This window comes from Podarcis liolepis (genome assembly GCF_965112155.1).
Source record: "Podarcis liolepis genome assembly, chromosome: 11".
NCBI lineage: Eukaryota > Metazoa > Chordata > Lepidosauria > Squamata > Lacertidae > Podarcis > Podarcis liolepis.
In genome coordinates this window covers 22,357,285-22,379,554 of record NC_139565.1, presented here as the reverse complement: position 1 = coordinate 22,379,554, position 22,270 = coordinate 22,357,285, and the positions used below count along the sequence as shown (strand labels likewise).

The window sequence follows — 22,270 nt, the reverse complement described above, 5'->3', positions numbered from 1 at the left end:
GATGAAACAGAGAGCAATTGTGCAACACCATGGGCCCATCTTCCATTAATGCAAAATAAACAGGATCAGGGTCAGCTTACGGGGAGGGCTGACAGTATGCAACACACTTCTCAATACTGCCCACAATGGGGCATAACTGGAAGGTGAGGGCCAGATGGTGAGAAAGTCAGGCACATGCAGGCACTATGGTGGAGGAAGTCCAGCACTGCTTTTGGTGCATCCACACAGCACCAACCTCCCTGCCGCTTTGCTTCTCCCCCTCTTAAGATGCTGGTGCCAGGAGGCGAGGTGTGTGCAAACAGCGCTCCCTGCTGGCTGCTCCCAAAGGGATACTTACTAAAGGGGACAAAAGAGCTGTGTTCAGTACAGTGGTACCTCGGGTTAAGAAGTTAATTCGTTCCGGAGGTCCGTTCTTAACCTGAAACTGTTCTTAACCTGAAGCACCACTTTAGCTAATGGGGCCTCTTGCCGCCACCGCACGATTTCTGTTCTCATCCTGAAGCAAAGTTTTTAACCCGAGGTACTATTTCTGGGTTAGTGCAGTCTGTAACCTGAAGCATCTGTAGCCTGAGGTACCACTGTAATGAACAACGGCATGTGGAGAGGAAGCAAGATTTACCAATTCCCGAGGAGAAGGCATCCATAAATGTTACCACTATGTGGGTAGTTCAGCTCAGATACCGTGACATGAACAAATGGAAGCAATGATTTGTGCAGTGCATAATAAGTTTATATCAACATGATATTGTCATAGCCTCTAATATTAGTGGCTTTCGAATGAACGTTCCCCGTTTCATAGAGAATTGGCCTATTAATAGCTTAAATGTCATAACTTGGAATAGAACTTCCATCTTCAGGGATCATATATCTTTGATTATGAGATATCGAATACAACAATGGATGGCAGACTTGATTTTCTCTTGCTTGTAGCATTCCAGAGAAGTAGATTAAACATACTGATGTTCACTGAAGAATTGAATATAGATAGCATAAGACAAATTGTCACTGGCAGGTCACAGTTCCCTTAATATCTGAATATTTTATCTTACTGTAGCTTAAAGTGAGGGTCTCTTCTCTTGACAACCCCATCCATTGTAGCCACAGGAGAACACTGGGAGAAATTAAGCGTCACCCAGAGGCAATTGTTACGTCAGGGCAAGAATTTTGGCTTGCCGGGCAGAACAATCCCTGTTCTCTCCCCGCACAATGTTCCTAGAGTTCTTTCATCACCCGCAAGTGGATGTCCTTGTGCGGCTTTCACTGGCAGAACTCACTGGTTGAATCCTGCCCATTTGACATATAATGAGACAGTCACATAGATGCCACACAAACAGCAGATGCAAGATTGTGCCTGATTGGTTTTTGATGCAGTAATGAAAGTGGCTGAAAAGTATGCCAAAATTGTATCCAGGCTGAATCTTGTACATGCCCTTACTACATACCAGGGATGGGGGAGCAGTTTGATTCACTTGACATTTAAAACATACCCAATTTTCACTTTCCAAAACAATCTGCAAACCAAAACACAGCTTATGAAAATTCACACTTTTCGGAATTTCGCAGTGCAATTCTGAAGGTGAGAAATGTCTCCCAAAATAAATATTTTGGTTCAAAGTGTACATGAAAATGCAAATATTGCTGTGAGGGGGGGAGAAAGCCTATCAAATGCACTACATTAGGGAGAGTTTGCTTTGCAAAATGTGTGTATAAAGCAAAATTGCATACACAAACATGCCTGTTAGGAGACAGTCACATGAAAATGCTGGTGAATTTTCATGAGGCCTTTTTAAAAAATCAATAAATTGCAAACTGATGTGGAAAACTGAACTCAAGACTGGAAAAAATGAGCGATGGAAAGAAACAGAAATTGACAGACTCACCCACCCTTAGTACACACCGACATGCCTTATAATGAACTGATGTGATGACTTCCTGCAAATGATAGTGTTTTGCAGTCTTCCACACACAGATGGTCTAAATCAGCGGTTCTCAACCTGTGGGTCCCCAGATGTTGTTGGACTACAACTCCCATCATCCCTAACTAGCAAGGCCAGAGCTCAGGGATGATGTCCAACAACATCTGGGGACCCACAGGTTGAGAACCGCTGGTCTTTCCCTACTTTGGGGATGCTGGGGAACCCAGAGAATTTGCCTCCTTTCCATAAGTGCAAGCACACCAACTCCTAGGGACCAAGGCAGTTTCGGTCCCCAATATATATATTTTTTAAGGGGATGGGCCCCCTCAATATTCAGAGGCCGTTGCATGGCATCACGTTAGGGCCCCCAATCCTCCGGAGAAGCTGGTGCCTCTGCATAAGTGCCCTTCACCACATGCCCCCTATTGCCCCAGAGCTGTCCCTGAACATCCTCTCCACATGCCCCATGCTGACACCGGAGCTCTGATGTTGTTTGGGCTCAGAGTGGGGACCCGGCATCACTTTCACTTTCATAGCTCTGTCTCCAGTGTCAGAGAGTAGTGTTGGGATACTGCCAGGGAGACGGAGGCATCAGGCAGGCCCCCAGTTATCTCCGGACGATCACAGGTCTCTTGGGGAACAGCATCAATCAATTAGCGACACGAGCCTCAGAGACATTCCAAGACCCGTGCACACCCTTTCAGCAGAGTCTCCATGATGAAAGATGCATACAGGAGAGCATATTTACAACTTTATTCAACGTTGTTCAGAAGAAAGGAAAAACATGACTGCTCTCCTCCATGTCCAGGAAAAAACAGCCAGAAAACAAGCTACATACAAACAGAGGTTCCCAGCAAGAAGCTGGAAGTAAACAGGCATGTGACACACAACAGCCTGTTCCCTTTTAAGGTGGTACGGAACTATATCCTAACAAGTAGGACCCAAGGTATCCCGTGTCCCTGAGACTTTCTCCCAGGTACCGTAGCATTGAAGCTTCAGTGACTTCGACCAAGTTCTGTATTGTGGAGAAATTAAAAACTTATTATATACCTTTGTGGTTTTTTGACGACTGAGAAAAAATGCTTAATGGCTGCCATTTTTTCTGGGAAGGGGATGTTCAATTCTTAGAGCTATGTAAATTATTTTGGTATCAACAACATAATTAGCTTTGCTAATAAGGGATTGAATTATACGTTTCTTTTAGGAAGGTTCAGAAAAGGCCAATTGAAAATTTCTGATGTAATAAAAACTTGAATAATTGAAAAGGGAAAGGGAAAGTAGTAGATACCAGTGAAACATAAACAATATAGCAGCATTTCCACTGCCTTAGAAGTCTAAAAAGATCGTAGATAGAAATATTCCAGTCAGATGTGATTCACTGTTGAAAGTCTCTCTCACTCTCAGTCGGAGGCTGCTTTGAGCATGGGAGTGGAGAATTCCCCAACTTTCTGACCTGTCTATGCCTTCCCTGCTCATGGGTGATTGTGCAGCATAACAACCTCTGAGCAAACTAAGGCACTACTTGTGCTAGTCATTGCCATGCCACAGACTTCCCTAAGCAAGAGAATTAAAAAGTAGTTTGCACTGCATTATACCCATGTTGTATACCGGATTTCAGATTTCTATCTGCTGTAGTGGTACCCTTGTTACTATGACACCTCTGCCCCTGGAACAGCAAGTCAGCAAGACCCAAGCACGTTTAGATATTGCATGCTCCCGCACCTAAAATGCCCAATTTTTTTTGTATCCAGTTCTGTCTAATATACACATTTTTTGTGACACATTTCCCCCTAATGGAATGCATTTCTGTTTGTTACTTCCAGGCTGCAGCTTCTTGTTGCAGGTGGACTTACTTGTCTTAAAACCTATCTCAGGAATGGATTTTGCTCTCATTCCTCCAATAATTGCTTCTTTTGGATTTTTTTTAAAAAATTTTTTAGCCGCAGCGCTTTTTTTAACTGGCCCATTCGGTTGGCTCTCCACCTAGGGATCCCAGAATGAATGGAATGTCTATTTAAATTCTTACAGGCCTTTCATTTTATTCAGAGGAGAAGGCGGATTGTTGTGCATTTTCTGGTGAGAACTAAATTTCCCATCATTGTCTGTAAAGCGGACCTACTTTCTTCTTCTTTGGATCCCAAGGGAAATGAGCAAGAAATGGGTCAGCTATCTTCTCCCAGGCACAGGCAAGTATAGAAGAGTATTTTGTGGGCAAAGACAGCAATCCGCCTCTTATTTGGCTGAACTCAAAACTGCTTGAGATATCTAGAAGGAGCGGGAGAGTTCAGTGGTGTTTTCCTGAGAGTCATAATGGAGAGTACCTAACGCAGGGGTCAGCAACCTTTTTCAGCCGTGGGCCGGTCCACTGTCCCTCAGACCATGTGGTGGGCCAGACTATATGGTGGGGGAATGAATGAATTCCTATGCCCCACAAATAACCCAGACATGCATTTTAAATAAAAGCACACATTCTACTCATGTAAAAATACCAGACAGGCCCCACAAATAATCCAGAGATGCATTTTTTTTTAAAGGACACATTCTACTCATGTAAAGAAAAATGCTGATTCCCTGACCATCCGCAGGCCGGAATGAGAAGGCGATTGGGCCACATCTGGCCAACGGGCCTTAGGTTGCCTACCCCTGACCTAACGTGTAGCCAGTTGACTTTCAAACTTGACTGCTCTCTCATTTTGCTCTCTGGAAGTGTGTGTCTTACTGATAGGCAACAGATGTTTGCAAAAAAAAAAAATGTATCTCCTCCTTATTGCTAATTTATTAAGGTTTTTAAAATTATCGATAACTATAAATAATATAATATAAATAAAGGAAGAGGGTGGGGACTACAGTTAAAGCAAAACATTTGAAAAACAGATATCTTTTGGAGGATTAAAAAAAACTATCAGGAAGAAGAGAAGCAAAGGCAGCTGTGTTGGGCCATAAGAAAAACAAATCATAGTAGGGAAATGCCTTTATTATCTCAGCAAAATGCCACAAATTAGTGATCAAACTTTTGAGTTCTTCAAAGCCCTTTATCAGGCTTAGGTGTTAAGGAATTTTTGGGGGGGAGGAAGGCTGCCTTTTCGTTGAAACCATAAAGTTTACATTGGTATTGGTCTTTAGCTGAAGTGTAGGACAAGATAGCAGTTTTATCATATAAGGTTCTTCTAGGTGCTTTGCTGTTTTTAGATTGCACCTAGAGATCCTAAGAGGAAGAAATAGACAAATAGACATTGGCCAATTCCCAATTTTTTAACAGATATAAAATCCAGCAGTTCTGTAGCTTTAAGCAAAACACACATAGGGAAATATGGTAATTTTTATATTTTCACAGCTGGAGATTAATTTTAGGTAGTGTACTAGGTTAAAAAAGAGTAAACTGAAGTCAAATTAAGTAGCTTTTCCTAGTGGCTGGAAGGGAATTACCTTCAGAAAATAAAGCCCCGTCTCCCTATGCTATAAAATCCACTTCCTCCAGTTTAGGATACTGTTTTTGAATGGCTGAATTCAATACTCTCCAAGTCATTCAAAAAGGAAAACTAGCTGTGTTGGCCTGTAATAAAAAATGCATTAAAAGAATATCTAAGAATTAAAATTTGTCCAAATTGTTGCAGTCTTTAAGGAGTTTGCTGGGCAGAGTTATTGAAAACCCAAATGCTTTTTTCACTCAGGATATGGAAAATGATATTTCATGTTACTCATTCTCAAGTTGCATACATTGAAATGCATTCACTGATTTTATATACAGTGGTACCTCTGGTTACATGCTTAATTCGTTCCGGAGGTCAGTTCTTAACCTGAAACTGTTCTTAACCTGAAGCACCACTTTAGCTAATGGGGCCTCCCGCTGCTGCCGCGCCGCCGGAGCACGATTTCTCTTCTCATCCTGAAGCAATGTTCTTAACCCGAGGTACTATTTCTGGGTTAGCGGAGTCTGTAACCTGAAGCGTATGTAACCTGAGGTACCACTGTATGTAAATGAGCAATATACAGTAGCAAAGAGCTATACATAAATGAGACATGCAAGCCAAGCCAAAGAATCAGATCTGTCACTTGTATTATGGCACTGGTTCTCAAACTCTTCTCTGGGCCACACCTTCAGGATAAAAATGTGCTCACGCCACACCAAAGTTTTTATTGATAAGAAATACATTGCAAAACAAAAAGAAACAACTCCTAGCAGTGCTTGATTTATAACATTCGTTTCCGAGCACAATTCAAAGTGTTGGTGCTGACCTTTAAAGCCCTAAACGGCCTTGGTCCAGTATATCTGAAGGAGCGTCTCCACCCCCATCGTTCTACCCGGATACTGAGGTCCAGCACCGAGGGCCTTCTGGCGGTTCCCTCACTGCGAGAAGCCAAATTACAGGGAACCAGGCAGAGGGCCTTCTCGGTAGTGGTGCCTTCCCTGTGGAACACCCTCCCACCAGATGTCAAAGAGAACAACAACTACCAGGCTTTTAGAAGACATCTGAAGGCAGCCCTGTTTAGGGAAGCTTTTAATGTTTGATGTATTATAGTATTTTAATATTCTTTTGGAAGCCGCCCAGAGTGGCTGGGGAAGCCCAGCCAGATGGGCGGGGTATAAATAAATTATTATTATTATTATTATTATTATTATTATTATTATTATTATTATTACATAGGACAGAACTAATCTGAGACAAACAAACTCTTCATAAACACAAAGAAGCCTCTTTCTTTTCTTTCATATCCATCAGGTTGAAAATCCCTGCTCACAACAATTTGACATGAAGAACTGTAGAAGAATAGCCAAAGCTATTCTCCACAACTCTGTTTGAATGGCAATTCCAGATCACAACTAGGATTATGGGTTCATGTTCATGTATATCAGACAGATATATTCTCTCAGTTAAACTAGTTCTGTCGTCCTTTGTTGTGTCTTGAATTCTGTGCAAGTGGCTAACTCCTGTCGCCGTATTTTATATGTTCCATTAGATCAGGGGCTGCCAACCATTTTGGGCCCATCTGCAAACTGGAGAAACTGTTGCCCCTCCACACACACAACCAAGCAGACGTTGCAGCTTGTTCTATTGGGTGCAACATAATACTTCTGTCAAGTCAAACTTCAGTGTGTGTAGTGGGGGTTTACCCTGTGGGAACCAGGGAATACCTGTGAGCTTATGTGTGCCTATGTAGATAATCCCTGTGTTGGATTTTCAAGGGGGAAAGTAGGATTTAGTAAATATCAGAACTATTCCGTGCCTCACATAAAAATGAAACTGAACCACAACTCTGAATCCAAATTTTGAGTTGGATGCAGCAGTGCCCTTCCACAGTTAGAAGCCACAGAAGAAGGGGTGTTTTGTGTCATTTCACGAGGAAAGTGCAAGTAAATTTGGATATGCTCTGCTTCTTGCACAATGTGCTGTGGAAGCAGCAGCATGAGAACAGCTGTAGAACCAAACTGCTATAGAAGTGTGAGATTTTCTGCAGGCAGTTGTGTTTGTTTTCCTCCTGCTTTGAATTCAGTCGGCTGTACTTTTTAGTTCTGGACCTAAGCAGTGTGGCTCCCTGATTTGTCTTACACTAGCATGTGGACAAATGAATCGTCTTAAGCCAAATCTCCATGCTTAACCAAATCTTGTACCTTGTTTTTATATATATATATATATATATATATATATATATATATATATATATTGTGTTTTGTTAAAGGACTCCTAGCTACTGGTCTTTGCCTAGACATCTCAAGATGTTCCCTCTATTCATTGTGAGCTTGGTGACATTTTAACAAAGGCTTTCTTGCTTTCTTTCTCCGAAGGTTAATTAGTCATTGAAGTACCAGCTGTAGCATATAATCATTTGTTGGAAATGGTTAAGCTTCTGGAGAATATGCTGCACAGACCGTGTATAGCAGGGAGGAGCCGTGGAGTTCAAAAATAATTTACGTGTTTTTGAAGCTCTTTTGTACATTTATGGAGGCCTGACTTTTTTCTTTTTTAAAAAAGAAACCTCTTTATATCATGAATCACAGTTTGTTCTAAGCTTTTCCAGAAAAAAAATGGATTTATACTTGCCCTGACTCTGATCCAGTACTAATAGGTATGATTCCCCCTATTAATAATGAGAGGGTAGACTTGAAAAGGAAAGCAGAGTATACGGAAGACAGAATAGAGCTTGTATTGCTGGGAAAATGGGAACACAATAGTTCAGGAAGCAAAAGTGCAGCTATTCATTTGTCTTTTAAAAAAGAGCTACATAATGCTTCGTGCCAATCCCTTCTTTCCCGAAACTAGTTTCTATGCAACATTGTTCAGCCAGGAAACAGGAGGTGGATTCAGTCCCTGAAAGAAAAGTAGGTGGTTTCTAGAAAAACCAGTGTGTGTGTGTGTGTGTGTGTGTGTGTGAGAGAGAGAGAGAGAGAGAGAGAGAGAGAGAGAGGGAAGGTTCCAAAGGCTGAGATCTCTGCTACTGCAGGTGCTGAGAATCCCTTAGTGTAAGTATATGATCCTGATGAAAGACTTACAGTATTTTGTTATGCACATCTTCTTGCCATGACAGACTCTCCTAGATGTTCTAGGCTGTTTTATTTCACATGGTTTCATTCAGGCTCTGAAAAGGGGTTAGACATAATATATCGTGGACATAATATATCTTGATTTCGGCAGTTGACAGTCTTCCTTGCTGACAAAGTGGTAAAAAGTGGCTGGATACTACTCCAGATAGGTGGATCTACAACTGGTTGAAGAACCATACCCATTGGGTGCTCAATAATGACTGTGTCAGCCTTGAGGGAATTCTCAAGTGGGGTGCCACAGGGTTCTATCCTGGGCCCTCTCTACTGTTCGCGTTTTTATAAATGTATTTGTGAGGGTGTGCATGAGATAAATTTACCTTATAGAGGAAAAGTTCATTAAAGTCTTGTGAAGAGCATCCCAAATATTCATCTTTACAAGGATTTGTAGAGCTGCAATGTATTTCAATACAGATCAAATATTAATGTCAATAAATGTTTAATGTATAGAATCCCTATAAACTGTTACTAATGGAATGTAAGCTTTCCCCCCTTGTGGGTAGAGCAAAGGGCAGATTGTACAATATTTCACTTTCCATGGGTTAATTAGATTTTAGGTAAGACTTTTATTAAAGTCCAAAGATAAAGTTTAAACAGGCTTCTGTTTTTATTAGATTTGTTCCTAATATAATTATACTGCCCTCCTTAATAGACACACTGATCAGTTCACTATAAATTGGCTTAGTTAAGCTCATTATTGCTATAATGTAAATGTTAAGTAGTGTTTTAACACTGATATTAATGATGCAACTTGTTTAAGTCTCCCTAGTTTGTTTTCGTAACTAGCAGAGAAAACTGAAAACTTATAATATCAAATAAGGAACTGATGTTTATGTGTCAGTGCCAAAACCCCATTGCATGTATCGGCTGCTCAAAGAATCACATCTCTTATACTACCCTTTGTCTATGGCCTATAAAGTCCCAACTTCTTTTGCCCTCAACAGGATATCTGTAACTTGCAGTCCTTAGTTTCCCAACTAAAGAATATTAATGCCTGTGGAGAACTAGTGGGGAGCTGTTTAACATATTGACAGTGCTTTCAGCTTTATCCTCCTTTGTTCCTGGAGTAAGAAGATTCTCTTCCTGTGAGACCAAGTGGCCTGGTTTGCACATCAAACCTTGGCTTAGTGCAAAAGCGTGAACATACAGGCTCCAACAAACCATGGTTTGTTCTTGGTTACAACTCATGGCTAGTCTGGATAGAAGTTAACCAGATGGGTTGGGATGACATACTAAGGCATAACATGGTGTGGCAGCAAAAAGAGATGGGGAAGAGTGAAGTAGCTACAAGCGCCTCTACGGGAGTCTGTGCATTCACGCTTAACCAAGGTTTCACTTAATGTACTATGCAAATCAGGCCATTGTGGAGGGAAGGAGGGTGAAGAATTGCAGATGATCTGGAAGCAATTGAACGTGCCATTAAAGTAACACTTAAAGTGTGATATTACTGAGGGTGGGATTCACCTGATGAGTCTTGTCTGGAATATTTTTTATTTTTTATTGTGCAACACAGCTTTTCTCCCTGCTACCCTCTGTGCCACCCAAAATTGGCTCTGGGGGGTTTGCGAGAACCCTCAGAATAGCATGTGGAAGGAGAAGAGAGGAGATAATTCCATCTGGGAAACTGAAAAGCTCGCATTGACTGAATGACTGCCTTAACATGACACTGAATTTCTTCCCAACTGCAGAGACACTGATAAAATCAAATTATATCATTTTGCACTAAACAAATGTACTTCTTTTGTGTAACCATACTGTTTTCTTTTCCTGTTTCGTCAATAGTGTGACCATTATTGAATAAGGTATTACAACTCTTTGGTTTTTGTTTTATTGCTATTTCCAGGGTGCTGGTTGCACTGCACTGGTGGTAGCTGTGGTAGCAAGGAAATTAGAACTTACCAAAGCTGAAAAACATGTGCATAATTTCATGATGGATACCCAGCTAACTAAAAGAGTAAGTCATAATGTGTGTTTTTTTGTTTGTTTTTGTATGTTCAATAAAAAGCAAATATTTTGCTTTGTTTTTCACCATGGTCACAGATAGTTCTAGGGATAGATCTTGAAAGATGCTACTGAATTATTGAATCTCTAAGTTTCATGTCAGCTTTAAGTGTTTTGTCCACTGGTGGTAGATGTGAGGTCTCTCTTAAGGAATAGCAAAACAGAAGCAAATATGTGGAATAGGTCCTGGAACATGAGCTGAAGGCACATGATCAACCAGGCATAGGCAAACTCAGCCCTCCAGATGTTTTGGGACTACAGTTCCCATCATCCCTAGCTAACAGGACCAGTGGCCAGGGATGAAGGGAACTGTAGTCTCAAAACATCTGGAGGGCCGAGTTTGCCTATGTCTGTGATAAACCAATCTTAGTAAATCTAAGTAGGTATGGGACTGATCAGTGCCTGGAAGTGAAACTTCGGAGGAAGTGTTACGTTTTCTGCCTTGATTCCATCATGGAAGAAAAATGAGATATGATTGTAGTGCCAAACTAGCAGCCAGGTTAGTCTGACTAGTTGTCCTTCAACCCAACTGCTCATCTACTTAAAACAAAACAAAACATAACTCGCATTCAGTGTCTAACAATTCCTGATGCTGTGGTGGAAATGTACTCTCAGAGTGCTGATCAGATAAAATGATCTTGTGAGAAGCAATGCTTGTCTATTTGGCATTCCAGTTTTATCCTAACCACATGCTTTAAAAAAAAAAAAAATATTATATATATACCCAGGAAAATCTGTCCGTATGGCAAGTCAGGATTTTTGCAAATTTCCTTAAAGATAGCTCAAAAACTTCACCTTTTTAAAAAAAAGATTTAGCAAAAAAGCTTAACAACTTTTGGCAACCCTGCTATATAAAGCCATGATCCAAAATGTCAAGTATGTTTCCTCTTCTTGCCTATGAAAAAGATGTTCCATGACAAGGCAGGAGAGAAGGGCAATTCCTGCATGGGCACCGGGGAAGAGAAGGGGGTCAGCATGTTAATCAGACCTACTGTGTCATAATGTATGAACCAGAAATCCCAAGATGCTAGGTGTGGATAGTCACTAATTCAAGTGCCCAGCAGAGGCACAGAATTTAGACAGTTGTGCTCTTATTACATTAGCTCTCTACAGCATCTGGTCTCAGAAGGAGACATTCCTGTAAATACTCATAGGGATGTGTAATGCTGTTTCAGTCAGCCTGGTGTTTTCTTTTTTTAAAACAGGTGAAAAATGCAGCTGCCAATGTACTCAGGGAAACATGGTTAATTTATAAAAATACAAAGCTGGTGAAAAAGATAGACCATGCAAAAGTAAGGAAACATCAGCGCAAATTCTTGCAAGCTATTCACCAGTAAGTACCATTTTGGCTTGTCTATTTCCCCCTTATCCAGGATGCTGTGGTAATCTGGCAGGTTCAGTTTCTAGTGTGGATGTTGCTGTTCTGCCAATACAGGCAGCTGTCCCAAATCCACCTTCTGCCTGATTCTGTTCACTTTATCTCAAGGGTGTGGGAGGAAAACATTGTATGTATCTCAGTGTGTCCCTGAATCTCCATCTCATTGATGGGAAACAATAGCATTCGAGATGGATATGAAATGTGATGCACAATCTAATTCACATACAGATTATACATACAGTTTTTAGAAGGAAAGACATCTTAGACTCTTCATGAAGTTTCCGTGGATTTCCAAGGCCAGGGGAAGAGAAAGCAGAAACGTTGTGGAAACAAATGAACAAGTTTTTCACATCCCTGACTCTTCATGTGTGATCCAACCACCCTTCCTTGAATATAGATTTTCTTTGCTAAAGCGTCCTACACATGATATTTTGGAATAAGAATGAATCTAGTACGTATTGCAAAATAGATTTGAATATCAATAACATCCTCTTGTGATTTTTCTGGCAGGTGCAAACCGCTGACAAAAGAATATTTTACTATATTCACCATCAGTCAATAGCCCCTTATTTTATTATGTGATATATAAGTTTAATATAATATTTTTTACCATTGTTTAAAATGATTGCAAGCAGTAGGTTCTACTACTGTGCCAATTTTAGGTAATGGGTAAAGAATGTAATCATTTCCTATTGAAATGATTGGTTCATTTTAAAATCAATGTTATTGCTGCAGCAAATTTACACTTGGTGAAAAGATAATGGTGGGATAGTTGTCTTCATTTTGGCACCCCAAGAAATTAGCCACCTTATGGTCTATTCCTTTAGGGTATGTGGGGGAATTAGTTCCTGATACGAGCTAATCTTTGGAAACCGCAGGCTCCTTGCAGATATAATGGAAGCATTGCTGATTCCTCATTCATACTTGACTTTGGAGAGTGCTCAGTTACTGTTATGTTAGAGCAGGAAGAGCTCGCCACAAATTGGGCTACATAAAACTAGTGGCAGATATTAATTGCTGCAGGTTTCTCTTCTTCACACCCTTCCTCTGCAGCACATAGAGAGTTATTGGGAGGAGGAAATGGCCAAAGAGTATGGAGCTTGGTGAACTAGCAGTAGAGATATAGTGTAATGAAAATGGGAGCAGAGGTCCACTTCCGTGAAAGAGGTCCTTTCTCAGAAGTGTAGATCAGAATCTCAGAATCTGAGTTGAAATACACATGGTGTATATTGCTTTTAATCATTCTACAGTGGGGAATCAGTAAAGTTAGATCATCTTGACAGACCCAATACTATAATAACAAGAAAAAGACTTCAGAGCCAGTTCCAAGAAGTTGCAAAATAAATATGGCTTAGCATTATGAACTGCAGCAAGCATCTGGTTTATGTGCTCTCCACTCCAGCACAGATGCAGGGAGTATATTAAAAAATCTCTGCTTTCATTCTATATTAACCCCAAACTGTGGTCAATCTTAACCATGGTTAGTTAAAACAAGCGAACTTTGTGAACTGTGGTTTGAAGTTGGCTTGTTTCAACAAACCATGGTTAAGATTAACAGTTTGTATCATCTGAATTCCAACATGACAAACAGCTAGAAGTGAAAGCTTAGAGAAAGAGAAAGAGGGATAACAGTCCCAAGGTTCACTGTAGCTCATTCAACCATGGTTTAGTATCATGTCCAAACAAGGCTCATTGTGAGCAATTCGTTTTTCTTCCTACTTTCTTATTTTCCACACCTGATATTAACACAAGACGTGGAATCTCTGGTTGTTCCCTGCACAGAGGTCTGTGTACAGAGCCCAAGGGTCGTGAATTTCATTTTATAGAGTCTGTAGTCACCCATTACACCAAAAGTGAGGAGGAAATAAGTTTCATAAATTAACCGTGCTTCTCTTCTTTCGCTGTTGATTTGAACGCATTAAATGGCAGTAATGTTATTTCATTTTCTGCTTCAGAGGAGGGATCTGAAAAGGGCTAACTCATTAAGGGCTAACTCATTAATGGTTACATACTATGCTTAAGTTATAAAATAAAATGTACACAATGAGTATTAGTTCAGTTTAGCAAAGATGTGAGGTTAAATGCTGCTGTCTATAGAAAAGCTGATTCTACCAAAAAGGGGGGGGGGGCGTGTGGGTGGGTTCCTGAGATAGTGAATTACAAAATGAGCTGAAACCAGGTATTACAATATTGTGATTTAGTGGGATTCTTACTTCTGAGTGTACATGTTCAGGATTGGACTGCAACCTCTGCAACAGGGATAGGGAGCTTATGTACTACAATTCCCATACCCTTTGACCATTGGCCATGCTTGCTGTGGCTGATGAGAATTAGATTCCAAAAGCTCCTAGAACGCCACAGGTTTCCCACCCTGCCCTACTGTGATCTGGCATCACATCAGTCTTCATGGAATAGTCCTTTTTCACATTAATATGGCTTCTAATAAGCATGGGGCAGGGTAGCTATTATCTACCAGGTGCTTGTCTTCATTTTAATTTAATATGTGATTTAGCTTTGTCTTCTGACCTTACTTTCTATGTGTCCCTTGCTAGAAGTATTCAGACTTTCAAAAATATGTGTGGATTTGCCAATTGATGTGCTAGAGCTTTGTTCTCAAAGGAAGTGATGCAATTTTATCCCTTTAGTTTCAAAAAGAACTGCAAATATTTGTTTATCACCTACTATTGAGTAAGAAACTATATGAAGTAATTCCCATAGTGGCTACCTTTCCTTGTTATGCAGAGTCAGGTTTCTGTTTTACTTCTGAATTTTCATTTGTCCTGCGTCATTTGACCTCCCAAGTCAAACAAAGGGGGTTAAATTGTATTCTAGCAAAATAGGGGAATGGAACCAGTCATATCCTGTTGGATGCTAACATTCAGAATGATAAGTTTGATTTTCTATTTCTAGCTGAACTGTGTAGTTCTCCTTTTTGATTCATGGTGATAGTCTTCATTCACATATTCATATGTTTTCCTTTAACTCCCCTTAATGACCCCCTTTAAAGGTTAATTCTAGCCTACTCAACACTTGATGTTGGGAGGAAAGATGGAAATAAAATGTACCAATACTAAGTCTCTTAACTTTTGAGAATCCTGGTAATATTTCAGCTATCAATTCTTCCCATGTATGGATGGCATGTGGGAAGGGGGCTGAGGTATTTAGGTGCCACTGATATCCCTCCGGCCAGAATAACATGTGACGTTAAATGTTTAACATAAACAAGCAGCATTCTAGTGCACAGTGCTCAAAGGTCCATCTGTCATTTCTCCCCTTCTCTTGGCCACGCTCTGCCAGGAGAAACAAGCCACAAACCTTGGCTCAACACACGTGTCTGAATTCAGAATATGTGTCGAGTCAAGGTTTGTGGCTCTAAACACACCGCAAGTGGTAGCCAAAGTTTGTTATTGGCTTACTGCTCATGGTTTGTTTGGGAGAAACAAACCACAAGCCTAGGTTTGGATAATATGACTAGCCAAGACTCGACTTTTTATTCCCCCAAATATAGCACACCCAAGAGCAGGGGAGGAGTTAAGCAGGGACTTCCACCAGCATGCTGCTTGTTCGCATTAAGCCATAGTTAAAAATTAAGCATGGTTTAATGTGATGTGTGAACGCAGCTAATGTCTGCTTGCACCACAACGTATGAAACGTCGCTGCTTACTTTCAGAACATGGTGAAATGTGGTATAGAAACTGAGAGTATAAAGCTGTCCTGCATTTAAGTTGTTAATTGCTGGCCCAGAGAGTTCTATGGAGAAAATGTATGAACTACAAGCTCCATAACAGAGCACATTGCGCTCACCTGAAGACCATCCCTTGTGTTAATTTGTTTTAGTCAATTTTACAGTTTCTTTTCTTTTGTTTTGTCTTTTTATTTCAACAATGAAAATAGAGCTCGGAAGTAAGTTGTGTGAGCTGTTCCTTTCAAATTTGCAGAATTTACCACTGTCTGCATGCAACAAATGGATACTTTATTTGTGAATTTCAATAGTCTGGTTGCTACTGTGGAACTGCAATCCAAAGTCATGAATTTCTTCTGTGATAAGTGAAGTTCGGAAGGAAGGAATCAGAGTATCAATATTTCTTAATTTTCAGAGAAAGATCTGGCTAGTATCATTTTTAATCTGACTGTCGCAGCTAAGAAATGATCACTTTATAAAAAGGTTTGCTCCACCTAAGTCACAACCAAGGCTGATATACACATCTTGAAGATGCAAATCTCTCTTTATCAACATACATTTGCAAGAGAGGTAAATAATCAGCATAAAAATTATACCATTTATTTACCATATTTCTCGAAATGTTCATATAGGGAGGGAAAGGAGGATAGAAAGCTCAACCTAAAATGTTGCTAATTGGCTTTCCCTCTTCCAAAGATAACTGATGACCTAAAATATACTTTCAAAAGCTTATACAGACCAGCACTCTTGTTTGATTTCTTTCAGCGTTGTCCCTTATAGACCCTCTTTACACATAACAGTAAGCCAAGCCATGGCTAAGCATGAATGAGTGAACATGTGTGTCCTTAGAGGAAAAATCACTGGCACTTCACCCCTCCCCACTCTTGCTGCTGCCATGCTAGCAAGCATTATGCCATTGATTGGCTTAGCAGTACATCTAAAGCTAGGCCCAAGGTTTGCTTCCAAGACAAACTAGAAATGCAAGGGCAAACTTTGGTAATATGGTCCCCTGAGCAAGGACAAGATTTGGCACCCCCCAAAAAATATTTCTTATTTTCACAATAATTCCTTTTGGTACAGTTCCTTTTTTAAATCAATCTTCTCAATAGGTACCTGTATAAATATAGGAATTATTATTATTACTATTATTATTATTAATCCCCATGGCTTGGCAACTTGTGCAGGGGAACCGCCCACACTGTCCTAAATCCGGCACTGACAAATGATAAGCCAAATCTAAACCTTGGCTACAAATCATAGTTTGTGTGATTGAGCAAAACCATGAGCCCAGAATCAGGCATAATGCTAAGCCAAACCATGGCTTAGCTCTGGGTAGTGGAACAGCAACAGGACAGCTCATTTACACTTAGTCATGGTTTGGCTAAGAGAACTGGGTCACAGTATCACTTAATAATTTTATGTGTTTCTGGACATACATTATTCCTCCTCTTGAAAAGGTGAGCTTGAGTGCACCTCATATCTCCCACAACAATGCTGAACTTGTGTGACTGCAGCTGTAAGCCCATTCATTCTCATTCACCCCATCAAATTGAATGCACAGTGCTGAAGGGGTGGGCTTTAAGAGGGAATCCTGAAACAACTGGATTCTGGGATTGTGAAGAAACCACCTTTAGTTTCTTTTAAAATAAAGGTAAAGGCAAATGACCATTAGGTCCAGTCATGGCCGACTCTGGGGTTGCGGCACTCATCTCGCTTTATTGGCCGAGGGAGCCGGCGTAGTTTCTGGGTCATGTGGCCAGCATGACTAAGCCGCTTCTGGTGAACCAGAGCAGAGTACAGAAATGCCGTTTACCTTCCCGCCGGAACGGTACCTATTCATCTACTTGCACTTTGACATGCTTTCGAATTGCTAGGTTGGCAGCAACGGGAGCTCACCCTGTCGCGGGGATTCGAACCACCGACCTTCTGATTGGCAAGTCCTAGGCTCTGTGGTTTAACCCACAGTGCCACCCGCGTCTCACAGTTTATTTTATCTTTTAAAATAAACTGTGAGAATAAATTCACGAGTTATCAGTGGTGAATAAGACAATGGGTACAATGGCGCTGATACAGGACAAACACAAAAAATTAAATAAATAAACGGATTCCAATTATTAATGAGGTTTAGGACAATGACCTGGAAAGAGGAACCACATGAGATTAATGCCTAAATTCAGGGTAGCTTCATTTCTTGAATGAGATCATGGGCATGTTGTGAACTGAATAACGTTCTCACACACTTAGTTGACCACACAACACCCTGCTGGCTTAGACACACAAAGTCCTTCATTGCCTTTGTAACTTGATGATGATAGACTGCCTTTATAAAGGAGACAAGCCTACATCCCTGGGGGGCAGTATCCATGTCCAAAATACACAGAGAGCAACCCCAGCCTGTAAGGCCTCTACATTTAGTTCAGCAAAACAGATTTAACTGTACAAAAGAAAAACCATGGAGAGCTGCCTCTTCCCTTGAAATGAATGGGAAAGCTATTATGGAGCTCTTGGTGTGGGTGTGTGCTTTGGTATAAATAGAGAAGTTTGCATTGGACTGTTTTATTCCTTGAAGCACATAACCCTTAAGAAAAGAAGAAGAGGAAGGAAGCCACTTACACCAATATAGCCGATTCACAATTTGCATCAAGACTTTACATGGATAGTACTACAGATTTAAAACTTTTCTGTTCTCATATATTTGGAGAGGGGGAAAAGATTAACAGTCTTTTGGCCATATACCCTTAACAGTCACTGGCCATATACCCTTAAACCAACACACATTTTCATACTACAGTTCAGAATAATACATCTTGTTTTTCTCTTTCTTACCCTGCTCAGCTGATTAACATGAATGGAATTACTTGGGCACCATGAGGCTCTTTTATACAGATACAATACTTCATAGTGTTCTGGTTTAATCACGGACAGATAAACTGGCCAACCAAACCTACTAGGAAAATTGCTATGCACATATGTACAAAAGTATTCCAAGTCAGAGACATTGAGGACTGTGAAAGTAATAAATTAACAAGGAAAACTGTTGTGCACATTGAAAACAATTAAAAGTATTCCAGGTCAGCAACACGGAGGACTGTGAAACTAATATATTAACAATGATGCTCTTTATTTAGCTGCTGGTCAGATAAAAGCTTTTAAAAATTAACAAGGAACTCACTTATCACTGTATTTTCATCAGGTTCAAACACCTCCTAACCTAATCCATTTCAGACTGAAGAGGGCTTATACCTGTATCTAATCATGTAGGCATATGGAAGAAGCCGAATGATTGCTCAGGCAATAATAAGGAGATTGAATTGTCGTTCATTACTTCCTATGCCTACTTGCCAGGATACTGGAGCTTTAAGGAATGTTTTGGCTTTCTTTCATACACTATGAATAAATCCTTACCTCCCACTTTGAATTCAGCGTTAACCATGGCAATTAGTAGTCTCGGGGACATCACATTTTCTTGCTCTCTTCTTTCTTTTTTGCGGTGTTAAGGAAGCATGCTTTTTTTTTCATTGTACCAGACACATAACCAGTTATGACTGTACACAAAGTATTCAAGACATTGTCCATGCAGTTATCTGTTTAGATGCATGCTGTATTCAAGTTTGAGGAGCTGGCAAAAAAAATTGTTATCTGACTTGGATTTTCAATCTTTTAGATTAAGAAGTGTTAAAATGGAACAGAGGAAATTGAACGATCAGGCAAACACTTTGGTGGACTTGGCAAAGGTCAGTGTAACAACACCGGCTTCTGCTTTTGTATACTGTACTGGCATTTTGCTTTTGTATACTGACATTCATCGTTTTGCTAAGGTTTAAGGTAAAAAGCCAACTCAAGCTCTATAAGCCTATTCCAGTGAACTTCCTTCTGTTATCATAGGGGACAAGTCAACATTCACAAATGGTTTAGCTTCTTTGAGGAAAGCAAAAGCTCAGTCTAGCTGTGGGAAACTACTCACATGGCCTTGGGACAGGAGATGCTCTTTGAGCAGGTGACAAGGAACAGAAGAGAGTGTACAAATAAATGGGACTAGATTTTATAAGTGGCTTTTGAATGCTGCCTTCCTTGTTCCCATCCAAATTGCCAAAATGGAGTGGAGTCTCAGGGCCACTTTACACATTAAAGTTGTATGGTTTGCAACTAAAATGCTCTGCCTATGCAGTGGAGAGGCTATGCACATTTTCAGCCACATATCTCCTGATTTAAGCATCTCAGGGACCTGGGATATGCCTCAGCTTGACACTGGATTGACACACATTGCGCGAAGCACATTTGCCACTACATAATGTGCGCAGTGCTCCTTAGAAAGATGAAACTCTCTTTACTGTAAATGTTGAGGGAAATTGAAAGCATATAACTGGTCTAACAGAACCCATTTGTGGATAGAGAAGCTTTTCAGCTTCTGCTACAAAGAGTATTTGTTGAACTGAGTCACATTTCTGCATCTCCGGATTTCTGAAGGGTTTTCCAACCCACCTCATTGTTTGCTTGAAATCTCAAAAGTGCGCCACTAAGGGATCACAAGCTCCAGCTGAATTGCACCTGTGCAATAAAGCTTGGAATAAAAACACTTTCTGAAGCTGGTTCGTGCTAGTTGTTTGTGAAGCTGCTGGTTTATGAAGTCACAGTTTCTGTTGCTATTTTTCTGTTTCTAAGCAATGAGTGTTTGAATTGCTGCGGAACAACCTTGCTTGCTCAAACGCGTCTCCCTTTCCCTTTCTCTTTCAGACTCAAAACATCATGTATGATATGATTTCTGACTTAAACGAAAGAAGCGAAGACTTTGAGAAGAGGATTGTTACTTTGGAAACAAAATTGGAAACATTAATTGGTAGCATTCAAGCTCTCCCCGGACTGATTAGCCAAACAATCAGCCAACAACAAAGGGATTTCCTTGAAGCTCAGATACAAAACTATGATAAGCATGTGACCTACAGTGCAGAACGATCGAGGTCCTTGTCTCGGAGAAGGAGGTCATCCTCCACAGCACCACCCACCTCATCAGAGAGTAGCTAGAAGAGAATAATATAACCACAAAATAAAGACTTTTTGCCATCATATGGTCAATATTTTAGCTTTTATTGTAAAGCCTTATGGTTCTAATCAGTGTTATCTGGGTTCTGATGTCAGAATTCTGGAAACCTGAACACAAAGTTTTAGGCCAAAATGAGTGAAAACTCTCTCTCTCTTTTTTCCTTTCAGATGCACAGTGAATGCACCTATTATTGCTATATAGATTGTTCCTCCTGTAATTTCACTAACTTTTTATTCATGCACTTCCAACAAACTTTACTACTACAATATACAATATAATAAAAGGGTTAATTTCTGCACATAGTTGCTTGATCACTTTGATGTTAACATTCCTAACTCTTAATACTTTTTTTTATCCCAATGCTGAAAATGCTTCAGTTATTGGAAACTGAGCTCATTTTGTATTGTCGTTCCAATAAGATCTAATTTCACATGCTATCTATGCAGCAAAAGGGGGGGGGGAGAGTATATGAAATGTTAATTTAACAGAGTGTACTGAAGTTTAATTTTCCTTGACTGTAATCCTGTGCTAGTTTACATGCCGGTTAATCACATGTCCGTGATTGGTGCAGGATTCCAGACTGTTTGCACACACCCTAGAACACTTATACCAAATCTGCATGTCCATTTTTCATGATGCCAGCTCAAGAACTGGCCAAGTCACTTGTTAAAGTAATGGCTTTGAAGCACGTCGGTGAGAACAGCTGTCCAATGCCCACCCATCCCATTCCAAAATCCCATAGGATTGCATGCTATATGCTCTTCTAGATTATATATGACAAATAGCTGTTTACTAAAAACTGGGGAAAGGGCTGTTGATATACTACTCTAAACCATTTAAGAAGTCTTCAAATGTGTTTAAATGAAAGCGGGTGGGGTTAGCGTATATATAGTAACAAGAAGCCGAAAGCACCAGCCTGAAGATGACGAGTGAGACCTCGTCGAAACGTCGCCTAGACACCCCAACTTTTACACGGGAAGACACCCGAGGACACCAAAACCTGCATTCCTGTACCCGTGAAAATCTACGAAAACAAATATATATATATATATATATATATATGCTTTCGTAGATTTTCACGGGTACAGGAATGCAGGTTTTGGTGTCTTCGGGTGTCTTCCCGCCTAGACACCCCAACTCTTACACGGGAAGACACCCGAAGACACCAAAACCTGCATATATATATATATATATATATATATATATATATATATATATATTCATGTAAGAGAAAGTCTCCATTGACCAAAATGTATTGGCATCTCAAAATATTGTGTGTCTCTTGTGTGTCAATGGGATCCTCTGTAAATCCTCCCATTTAGCAAAAGTTAATCCAAATCTGTTCACAGTGTTCCATTCAGGCAAACAGGGTGATGAATTTGAACACCTCTATTTCTTAGAAATGCCTGCTGTCTTTAGTCATGTAATGATGTAATGAAAGACAAACCCCTGCCTCCCAAGCAAGTGTTTCTAGTTTTGTCTGGCCCCAGTTATGACCATATTTGGGACTAGCCTGCAGCATTACAAGCGAGTCCTAAAAAATGGATGTACCTGAACGTGCATAGACAATAGCATGTCTCTCTTAGGACATTTTTCTTGATAAAAAGGAATGCAAATAATGAATTACTGGATTGACCTGGAGCAAATTACCATGTGTCCAACTGTGCAGCTCTAGAAAGACCCAAATGCAGTAAAACAATTTATTGCATTTGGC

At 40.3% G+C, this 22,270-nt stretch overlaps 1 protein-coding gene across 2 annotated transcripts in view; it reads left to right on the top strand.

Annotated features, from left to right (window-relative positions):
- KCNN2 (potassium calcium-activated channel subfamily N member 2) overlaps window positions 1–20,854 on the top strand; it is a 99,494-nt gene extending 78,640 nt beyond the window's left edge. For both annotated transcript variants that reach the window (XM_083464483.1, XM_083464482.1), the window contains 4 exons: window positions 10,298–10,408; window positions 11,661–11,788; window positions 19,180–19,249; window positions 20,250–20,854. In XM_083464483.1, coding sequence (XP_083320609.1) covers window positions 10,298–10,408; window positions 11,661–11,788; window positions 19,180–19,249; window positions 20,250–20,537 — 597 coding nt within the window. In that variant the 3' untranslated portion in view covers window positions 20,538–20,854. The remainder of the gene's footprint in view (window positions 1–10,297; window positions 10,409–11,660; window positions 11,789–19,179; window positions 19,250–20,249) is intronic.
- The last annotated feature ends 1,416 nt before the right edge of the window (window positions 20,855–22,270 follow it).